Source organism: Cebus imitator, unplaced genomic scaffold (assembly GCF_001604975.1).
Source record: "Cebus imitator isolate Cc_AM_T3 unplaced genomic scaffold, Cebus_imitator-1.0 Scaffold273, whole genome shotgun sequence".
In the NCBI taxonomy this organism is placed as follows: domain Eukaryota; kingdom Metazoa; phylum Chordata; class Mammalia; order Primates; family Cebidae; genus Cebus; species Cebus imitator.
Window position 1 is genome coordinate 965,569 of NW_016107588.1, and position 11,265 is coordinate 976,833.

The 11,265-nt window shown below is 43.7% G+C and overlaps 1 protein-coding gene across 1 annotated transcript in view; it reads left to right on the plus strand.

The window, feature by feature from the left end:
- MTMR1 (myotubularin related protein 1) overlaps positions 1 to 11,265 on the plus strand; it is a 72,183-nt gene that overhangs the window by 46,312 nt on the left and 14,606 nt on the right. Inside the window, exons 11-12 of the mRNA XM_037728613.1 lie at positions 1,335 to 1,488; positions 6,383 to 6,475. Of these exons, the coding sequence (XP_037584541.1) occupies positions 1,335 to 1,488; positions 6,383 to 6,475 (247 nt within the window). The remainder of the gene's footprint in view (positions 1 to 1,334; positions 1,489 to 6,382; positions 6,476 to 11,265) is intronic.

An 11,265-nucleotide genomic window follows, 5' to 3' on the forward strand; every position in this document is an offset into this window, starting at 1 on the left:
GAATTGCCATAATAAAATTCATGGACCTCAGGCATTGTATGTTCCTGGTAGGGTGTTCTTATTTTAGTGTACTTACGCCTTTTTAAAAAATTGAAGTAAAATTCATATAACATAGAATTAACCATTTTAAAATGCTCAATTCAGTGTCCTTCAGTACATTCACAGTGTTAATGTAACCATCACCTCTAGTTTCAAAACATACTCTGGCCAGGTGTGGTGGCTCACGCCTGTAATCCCAGCACTTTGGGAGGCCAAGGCGGATGGATTGCCTGAGGTTGGGAGTTGGAGACCAGCCTGGCAAACATGGTGAAACCCTGTCTCTACTAAAAATAAAAAAATTAGCTTGGCGTAGTGGCAGGTGCCTATAATCCCAGCTACTCAGGAGACTGAGGCAGGATAATTCCTTGAACCCAGGAGGCGGAGGTTGCAGTGATCTGAGATCATGCCACTGCACCTTAGCCCAGGAAACAGAGCAAAACTCTGTCTCAAAAAAAAAAAGAAACAACAAAAACATACTCTTCACCCCAAAAGGAAATGCTGTACATGTTAAGCAGTCATTCCTCACTTCCCCCAGCCCCTGACAACTACCAATCTTTCTGTCTCTGTATAAATTTGCCTTTTCTAGGTACTTCATATAAGTGGAATCATACAGTATTTGTCCTCCCATGACTGAGTTATTTCACTAAGCATAATATTTTCAAGGTTCATCTATGTTGTAACAAATATCAAATTTTCATTCTTTTTTATAGCTGAATAGTATTCCCTTGTGTGTATACACCACATTTTGTTTATCTGTTCATCTGTTGGTAGATGCTTGGGTTATTTCCGCCTTTGCTATTGTGAAGAATACTACAGTGAATGTATATAAGTTTTTGCCATAACAAGGTACCACAGACTGCATGGATGAAACAACAGAAAGTAATTTTCTCATAGTTCTGGAGGCTGGAAGTCCAAAATCAAGGTGCCAGCAGGATTGATTTCTCTCAAGGTCTCCCTTCTTTCCTTGCATATGGCTGCCCTCTTGTTGCCTCTTCACAAGGTCTTTCTTCCCTTTGGGAGCTACTGGGCACCCCTGCTATCTGTGTGTCCAAATGTCCTCATCTCATAAGGATACCAGTGAGATTGGGTTAGGGCCCCCTTTCATGCCTTCATTTGAATGTAATCACCTCTTTAAATGCCCTATATCCAAATATAGACACATTCCTTAGCTACTGAATGTTCAGGCTTCAAGTATGGGGATCACAATTCAGCCTATAACAACTCGCTTTTAACCTAGGGGGTTGTATACCTAGGAATGGAGTTGCTAGGTCATCCGGTGGCCATTTGTGTTTTAGTGTAACTGGCAGCTACTTCTGGTCTGTTCAGGCCATTGGGCTGTTAGGGATCTGTCTGAACTGTGCATTGAATGGGAATACTCCTCAAGTCCCCATTAGACTTGCTATGGAAAGCAGGAGGATGGGCAGTGCAAGGATTTCTTTGGGCTTTGGTGTGAGTCTGCCAAGCTACCAGTTGTCCCTGCATTCCTGGGGTAGAGCACCTGAAAGAGGACCTCCCAGAAAGAAGGTGCAAGTCCACAGTCCCTGAGCTGCGTGCCCTTTGGGAGCTACTGGTAGATCCTTGGGCACATTCTTTCCCTTCTCTTTCCTTCATTCCCTCCTCTCTGAAATGGGGCGTTGTGTGGGAGAAATGAGTTTATGTGTCAAGTGTTTAGGGCAGTGCTTGGCCCATGCTAAGTGCCAGGGAAATTTTAAACAACATCACCAACTCCTTTGTTTCCTCCCCCCTCAGCAAAGGCTGGTCTTGGTAAGGAAGAGAGAGTGTGTAGAATCTTTCCAGATGTTTTTACTGGGCCATCTCTGAAGACTCAGAGGCCACTGCCTTCTACCTTCCTCCCCAAACTATATGTCCTAGGGGAGAGAAAACTGGAACGGGTGCCCTGCTGAGGGGCAGTGGTGAAGGCTGTCTAGCGAGATGCCAGTGATGGCAGCATGCACTGGGACTGAGCAGAGTGCATGCATCAGGGTGTGCCCACAGCCCTCTGCTCCCATCGCTACTTGCTAATGCTGGGGTCCACTGTGCCATGGCCACAATAAAGGCAATAGGACTATCAGATTCCTAGTGGCCTCAATCTCCTAAGTCTCCACTATGTGTTTGGCATGGTTACATGCCTCATCTTGTTCAATCCTGATAGTACTATGATTGACAGATGTGGAAACTGAGGTTTCAAGAGTGTGGGTTATCTGCCCAAAGTCACACAGCTAGTTAGGGTGGAGCCAGCATTTAAACAGTGATTTCAAGCCTGCAACCACCCACCCTTTGCGTCTGTGTACTCTACCTTATCTGGGGTTCTGTGTCAGAGCTTCCAGCTGAGGCTGATCCTGCCCTTGCCTGCTTGCCTCCATCATGGAACTTTCTAATTGTTCTTCCCTCTATCCTGCCTCCATTCCCCCTCTTCCCTAGATCATTCCCATTGGTGTAGAGACATTCTGTTATATCCTAAAAAAACCTTCTTGACCTCACAACTCTCCTCAGCTGTCACCCTGATCCTCTGCTCTTTTTTACAACAGTCTCCTCAAAACTGTCGTCTGTACTCACTATCACCATTTCTCTCCTTCCAGACTGTCTTAGAAGCACTTCAGTCAGGCGTCCTCACAGTGCCTCCACAAGCTCGCCTTGTCATAGTCGTCACTTTTTAATTTGGCCTGACCATTCGATGCTGTTGATTCTTCCTTTCTTCCAAACACTTTCTTCATTCGGCTTCCAGGTTTCTACGACCTTTCGGATTTCCTCCAACTTTCAGGTCTTCCTTCACCTCCCTGACCTCTTAATGTTGGGGGGTCCCAGGAATGAGTCCTTGGATCATTTTTCTTCTCTTTGTGGTTAATCTATTAGTGATCTCACCCAGCCCTGCAACTTTGAATACATGTATAGCAAATCTTTCATCTCATCTCCATTGCCGCTGATGCTCTCATAATTCAGGCTTTGTCAACTCCCTTAGGCAGTCTCCTAAGTAGCTGTCTTAGTCTGTTTGTGTTGTTACAAAAGAATACTTGAGGCTGGGTAATTTTAAAGAAAAAAGATTTAATTGGCTCACAGTTCTGCAGGCTGCACAAGAAGCATGGTGCCAGCATCTCCCTCTGGTGAGGGCCTTAGGCTGCTTCCACTCATGGTGGAAGGTAAAGGGGAACCAGTGTGTAGAGATCACATGGTGAGAGAGGAAGCAAGACAGAGGGAGAGGGTGCCCGGCTCTTTGTAACAGAGAGCTGTTACAGAGAGAGCTGGTTCCAGCTCTCTTGGGAACTAATAGAGAATTCACACCCCCCCACACCCAAGGAGGGTTTAATTTATTTATGAGGGATCCACCCCCATGACCCAACACCTCCCATTAGGCTCCACCTCCAACATTGGGGATGAAATTTCAACATGAGGTTTGGGAGGACAAACATCCCAACAATAGCAGTAGCCTCTGCAACCTAGCTCTGTCTAATCCATCGTCCCCACTGGAGCCAGATGGAGCATTCCAAAAAACAGATCGGATGCTGCCACTCCCCAGTGTGAGTCCCTCAGTGCTTCCCTGTAGCACACAGGATTATGAGCAAACTCAGTGTGCACTCAAAGCCCTTGGTGATATGGCCCTAGCTACATCTCCAGCCTCACCTCTCATCTTCTTCCCTTGCCCCATCTAAGCCTCAGCTACGCCCAGCTACTTATGGCTTCCTTAGTGTTCCCCACCACATTCCCACTGGTTATCAATTCCTGGCTACCCAGGAAGCAGACATCTCTCTGTCCTTCAGGGTTTATCTCAAATGAAATGTCCTTCATTACTATGACTTGCACGACCGTCCCTCCCTGTTCCTTCCCCTACCCCATCCTAAGATGGTTCTCTCATTCCCTTGTGCTCCCACCATACCCAACGCATACTTGGAAGCCCTTGGAACACTTTCTTTGCCTCTTAACTAGACCACAAATGAATTATTCATCATGCACAAGTACAGTGTCTCATTTGCTTTGGTCTCTTAGGTACCTAGCCAAGGACCTGGCCTTTACCAGACACCGTGACAATGTCTGACATTCTGAGGGTCAGGTACGATGCCTTGCACATGCCATAGGAGTTCCATAGCCATCTGTTAAAGAATGAATCCTAAATTGTGAACTGTCAGTGTAAAACAGTTCCCTAGGTGCCTTAAATACTGAACAGTAGTTCCTACAAGTGGTTTTTTAGCGGGGCAATGCATGCAGCCACTATGGAGAACAGTGTGGTGGAGCCTCACAAAATTAAACATGGAACTACCCCATGATCTGACAATTCTGCTGATGGGTATATACCCCCAAAAAGAAAAAGCAGGGCCCAAACAGATACTTGGACATCGGTATCCATAGTAGCTTTATTTACAATAGCCCAAAGGTGGAAGCAACCCTAGTGTCCATCAGCAGATGAATGGATAAGCAAAATGTAGTCTGTATATACAGTCATGCAGTGTGTGATGATGAGGATACATTCTGAGAAATGCAACATTAGGTGATTTTTTCACTGTATGAATATCATAGAGTGTACTTACAGAAACCTACATGGATAGCCTGCTAACATCTAGGCTTTACGGTATAGCCTGTTACTCCTAGGCTGCAAACATGTATGGCGTGTGACTGTACTGAATACCGTAAGCAACTGTAATGCCATGGTAAGTATTTGTGTATCTAAACGTAGAAAAGGTACAGTAAAAATATGGCGTGATGACCTTATGGGACCATCATTGGATATGCAGTCGTCATTGACTGAAATGTCATTATGTGGCACATGATTATACAGTACAATGTTAGTCTTAAAAAAGGAAATTCTGACATGTGTTACAACATGGATGAACCTTGAAAACATGCTCAGCAAAATAAGCCAGTCACAAAAGCACAAACATTTATGTTTCCACTTATATGAAGAACCTACAATAATAAAATTCACAAAGACAAAAAGTAGAATGGTCATTGCCAGGGGCTGGGAGGTGGGGAATGGAGAGTTAGTGATGAATGCATATAGAGTTTCTGTTTGGAAAGATTAACAAGTTCTAGAAATGGTGATGGTTGCATAGTATGAGTATGCTTGATGCCACTGCACCATACACTTATAAATGGTTAAGATGAGACTGGATGCAGTGGCTTATGCTTGTAATTCCCAGCATTTTGGGAGGCTGAGGTGGGAGGATTGCTTGAGGCCAGGGGTTCAGGCCAGGAGGATCGCTTGAGACCAGCCTGGGCAATATAGTGAGAACCCATCTCTACAAAAAAAATTAAAGAATTAGCTGGGTGCGGTGGCTCACATGCATTGTCACAGCCATTCTGGAGGCTGAGGTGGGAGAATCACTTGAGCCAAAGATTTAGAGGCTGCAGCAGGCTGTGCTCATGTCACTGCACTCCAGCCTGGGTGACAGAGTGAGTCACTGTCTCTAAAAAATAAAAATAATGGTTCAAATGATAAATTATATATCGTGTATTTCATCACAATTAAATTGTTTTTTAAAAGAAGGCAGTACACTGAGATGTTAATGTTGATTTGGTCATTTCTTTGTTTTCGTGTCTTTCCAGGTGGCAATTTCATAGAGCTTTTTTGCTCTTTCTGTGTGATTGCTTTGTATTTTCTTAATGTCTTCTTCCCCTACATTCTTTTGCTTATAGTCAAATTCTTTGAAGCTTCTCTTAGAATCCTCATTCTTTAGCTATCTTTTTCACTTGTGGCATTTTAAGTGTTTTGGCAATCATTTTGTATTTGAGAATACTATCTTTTACCTTTAGGTATAAATCTATTGATGTCTTATAAAATATCAAAAGATATGAAATACAGTACGAGACTGCCTTAAGCAAGGACCCTACCCCATTTACCATTTCAAGATTGAGATTTCGGGGTTCTCTGAGTCATGTAGAATTGGTAAAAAGTTGTAGACTGTTAATCATTATTTTGATTCTCAGACTTCCTGACAGTTCTGAAAAATGGAAAAAAATGTTTTTATACTTGTAGAGAAAATGGCATTCATCATGTGCTTTATGAAGTGCTAATTGGCATCCTACGTTGACATTGTACACTTTGTGTGCTGGCTGGTCTGGACCTTACCACTTTAACTGAAAAGTTGCTATCTAGTTGCTTACACTTTCTTGATATCAACTATATTAAAGAGAAATTATAAAATGATCAACATGTAAAAATACTGTAAACTGAAATTTTGTTTTCTAAAAGTAATGAAAGTTATTTCAATTTGATAGACATTTTTGAGTGCCTGTTATATGCCAGTAATTCTCTTAGGCCAGATGAGACGTGATTCTTACCACTGGACAACTTATAGTGACTTTCAAGAGGACCATAACATGTTAAAATGTTTAACCTTCTGTTTCTTTTCAGCGAGTGGGCCATGGTAATGACAACCACGCTGATGCTGACCGATCTCCTATATTTCTGCAGTTTATTGATTGTGTTTGGCAAATGACAAGACAGGTGAGAGATTTCAAGTTTCTTTCTGTCCTTTCCGTCCTTTCCCTCCCTCCCTCCCTCTCTCCCTCCTTTCCTTCCTTCCTTCCTTCCGTCCATCCGTCTTATCTGTCTGTCTGTCTTTTTTGTTTGTCTGTCTTGACGGAGTTTCACTATTGTTGCCCAGGCTGGAGTGCAATGGCAGGATCTCGGCTCACTGCAACCTCCACCTTCTGGGTTCAAGCGTTCTCCTGCCTCAGCTTCTTGAGTAGCTGGGATTACAGGCATGCGCCACCACACCCAGCAAATTTTTTTGTATTTTTAGTAGAGACTGGGTTTCTCCATGTTGGCCAGCTGGTGTCGAACTCCTGATCTCGGGTGATTTGCCCGCCTTGGCCTCCCAAAGTACTGGGATTACAGGCGTGAGCCACCACACCCGGTGATTTCAAGTATATTTCTATATAGTCTTTGTTTTAAATATACTGTAAAGATTAAACTATTATTGCTCTTTCATTCAAAATGAATGTCTGAAATATGACCCCATTCTTTAACACAATTTGATTCTAATTCACTTAGAAATAAAAGCAGAACATTAGAAACAACCAATTTCACACCAAAAGTTACTTGTCTTTGCAAATGGTTTTTATCAATCATCTTCTCCACCAGTTGTCCAAACCAAGGCCCTACTCCTCTGTAGGTTCTGCTGCTTTTGCTTCCTTTCAAAAGGTTAAGGAAGGACAGTCTCCTGCTAAGCAGTTCATTTAAGATTTGGCCAGATGTCAGAAATGAGGAAGTGAATGAATGGCTAGTACATGGGATTAGACCAGGTAATCCAGGAATCTTTACACTCTGCCCCAGTCCAGAGCCTCTCCCACCCACAAGGTCATGGAGGGAAATGAATGTCCAGGAACCAATGGCAGAGAGGAAGCAGCGTAGCATTTTGCTATTAGCTGGTGTGTACTGTAGTTCCCAAACCCCAATGCACAGGGCCCTGGTAAACAAGGAAGCCATCTAGGAATCCCCTTCCTTCAAGCTAGTGAGGCCCAATGGCTTTCGTTCAAAGTAGGCCATAAGGCCATAGTTCCTGCAGTGTTAGTTTTTTTGTTTTTTTTTTTTTTTTCTCCCCTCATCTCCAACATGTAAACCTGAATTTGGTCTCCTATCCTTACGATAAGAGATAGTGCCAGGGTAATGGAACTGGAACCAGAGAGTGTGGCTGGGTTAGGGGGCAAATGAGAGTAGTTTCCCCAGTGCCTGTTGCTCAGCCGGGCTGGGGGTGGGGCTGAGATCCAGGGTTTGGGCTCTCTCCTGCTGGTAACTTACCAGGAGCTCTGACCTTGGCTGCTTCAATCATGGGGAAGGGAGGCAGCCAGGAAGCTGCCGGTGATCTACAGGGATTCTACCAACAGCCCTGCTGCTTCTGATCGATCCCCCACAGCCTTATCACCATCAGCCCAGGGCCATTTCAGAGGACATCTGCCTCTCTACTGCAGAAAGTCTGTGGAATAACCAGGCCTGTTTCCCCCCTGAGAGCTACTGTTACTGATGGCAGTGTGTGTTTGCCGGAAGAATGCTGACAGCCACAATGCTGCCTATGCTGTCCCTCTCCCCAGCAGCTCTGCCCTGAGGACCTGGAGAACTCAGAAGATGGCGCTCCACCTTGAATGCACACAGCCAGCACCTGGGAACTTTCTTCTTGTGAGCCTGGGGACAGGCTCAGGTGTGTGTAAAAGTTCTCCAGGTGATTCAGATGTGCAAATGAGTTTGAGAACCCGTGATCTAACTTAGTGCTCCAAATGTGGTCCTGAGAACTAGATAGAGACACCAATCTTCGACCTCACTGAAGACCTGCCAGTGCTCTGGGTGGGTCCCAGCACTCTGGCCTCACAAGCTCATCTAGGGTCCAATGGATGCTCAACTTTGAGACCATTGCTATAGACTAACACTGCTCAGACCTTAATGAGCATACACATCCGCTGGGGCTCCCATTTCATATTGAAATGCAGATTCTGATTCAGTGGGGCTGGGGCAGAGCCTGAGATGCCACATTTCTGATAAGCTCTCAGGTCACAGATCACATTTTCAGTGGCAAGGGAATACACTGACATACCTTTAGAAATAAGGAACAAAGGGAAGGGGTTCTGAGTAGCTAAAGTAGATTTCTTGGAGTCCTCAGGCCCTCACTTAGAAATTAACACTGACTTTTACACCCAGTTTCAACAAACTGATTGGGGTCTCACATGATCTAATGGCCAGGTCACACGCAGGTGATAACAGATAGCCTCTTAGAGAGCTGGCCCGGGTAAGAGGGGCTGGTCCCAGAGGTAGGTGTGCTGATGGTGCAGGTGAAAGGTAGCAGCAAACATACTCCTTGAGCATGAAGGCTGGCTTGAAGCCTTACCGTTTTATAGTGCCAGGCACTATTGCTATTTGTGTTGATGCTGAGCCAATAACAAAATTAAATGATTGTCACGTTCAGGTTAGGACAAGAAAGTATGAAACACATTTTAGAAAAATTGCATAAAAAGGTTGAACACAAAAAATAATTGCAGTGCTTCAGGGATAAGCACCATCTTTTGTGGATGTGAAGTAGCTTATTCCTCCCAAGTGTGTATTTTTTAACATCTTCAAACTGACCTCCATTCTTTATACTGCTTAGTGCCTGTTTTCATGTCTAAGCCATGTCGTTTTTGTGCTTTTATTGGATTTTAAGAAAGAAAATAAGGGGTTTGCGTTAGAAGATTTCAGACGCCTCTTACAGCTCTAAGAGTCTGTGAAATGTACGTATAATTAATTTCTTTTAAAATTACATTGTAAATGCATTAGCAGAGACATCAATGATTAGTCTTTATCAGTTCATAAACAAATGAATCAGATATATAGCAGATTGGTATAAGATGCATTCATATGAAAGATTAATTTATTTTTAGGTTGCCTACTGTTAACTCAAGTAAGCTATGCAGTATAAGACTGTCAGAAATATCAGAATAAAACGAACTAGTCTCTATGTGAACAAAGAAACTAAGGGAAAAATAATACAGGGACTCTTTAAAGAAGAGCCTCAAAGACACTCCATAATATCCATAGTTTAATATAATCCTTACCCTTTTGGATAGGTTTAATAGTCATTGATATTTTTGTCCCTCAAGAGGTACAGAATCGGGGCCAGGTATGCTGATTCATGCCTATAATCTTAGTGACTCAGGAGGCTGAGGTGGAAGGATCACTTGAGACTAGGAGATTGACACCAGCCTGGGCAACATAGTGAGACACCCATCTCTTAAAAAAATTAAAAATTAGCCAAGCATGGTGGTGTGCACCTGTAGTCCCAGCTATTCGGGAGACTGAGGCAGGATTGCTTGAGTCGGGGAGTTCGAGGTTACAGTGAGCTATGATTGTACCACTGCACTCTAGCCTGAGTGACAGAGTGAGACCCTGCCTCTAAAGCAAAAATAAAAGAGGTGTAGAATTTTATTATAGATTACTATGCTATGTATTTTTGGAAATCATACTTTTAGGTAAAAGGTACAGTTTCCAGGAGAAGAGGCCAAAACAAATTGTGAATTGCAGTGACCTAATCTTTCATTTGTATTACTCCGCCTGCTGCTGTTTCCCCCAGTGAGCTGTCTTCTGAGTTGAGCTTGATGCCACCACACTCCCTGAGTATAAATTGCAGTCTTGACCCAACATGAGTAGGTGGAGCCTTTGTTTTCCAGTTTTCATGGGTGCCAATGGGTTTGGACTGAGCCCTGCCCACTTTGACCTCCCATATCTGGTACCCAGTTGGCCAGACTAAGGTTGTCCTCACTGACACTAGAACACACCTTCCCAAGCTCCCAGATCTACAATGTAGACTCAGGGGCTAGGAGTGAAGACTTGTTTTCACAGTCTGTTTGGACTGCTGTAACAAAATATCATAAACTGAGGCGGTTTATAAACAACAGAAACTTACTTCTGATAGTTCTGGAGGTTGGGAAATCCAAGATCAAGGCACCAGCAGATTCAGTGTCTGGTGAGGGCTTGCTTCCTGGTTCATAGATTAGCTGTCTTCTCATTGGAACCTCACATCATAGAAGGGACAAGAGAGCTTTCTTGGGCCTCTTTTAGAAGGGCACTAATCCCATTCACGAGAGCTTTACCCTCATGACCCAATCACCTCCCAAAGGCCTCACTTCCTCACTCTACACCTTGGGGAACGAGAATTTCAACATAGAAATTTGGGGGGTTACAAATATTTAGTTCATATCACTTATATGGCTTGAAAATATGTCAACAATTTGCTATCTTGTTAGTAAACATTTATTTTTAAAAGTTTGAGAATTGTAAAAATATAGGACAAAACCCTAGATCTTTTATTCCTATCCTTGATGTAATAAGGCTTCAGTACACAAAAGTGTCATATATTTGCTTACAATTCACAAATTCTGTGGTGCCAGTAATTTATGAATAGGGCATAACTAAGCTTCATAGAGAAGTCCTGGGAAAATTGGACATAGTGTGCCTAGCCTGTTAAAAGATAGCCATTTTAGCTGGGTGCAGTGGCTCATGCCTCTAATCTCAGCACTTTAGGAGGCCGAGATGGGAGGATCACTTGAGATCAGGAGCTCAAGACCAGCCTAGGCAACACAGGGAGACCTTGTCTCTCCAAAAAACCAAAAAACAAACAAAAACTACCTGGGTGTGGCAGTGGTCCCAGCTACTTGACAGGCTGAGGTGGGAGGGATCGCTTGAACCTGGGAGGTTGAATCTGCAGTGAACAATTGTGCCACTGGACTCCAGCCTGGGCAACAAAGTGGGACCCTGTCTTAAATAAATAA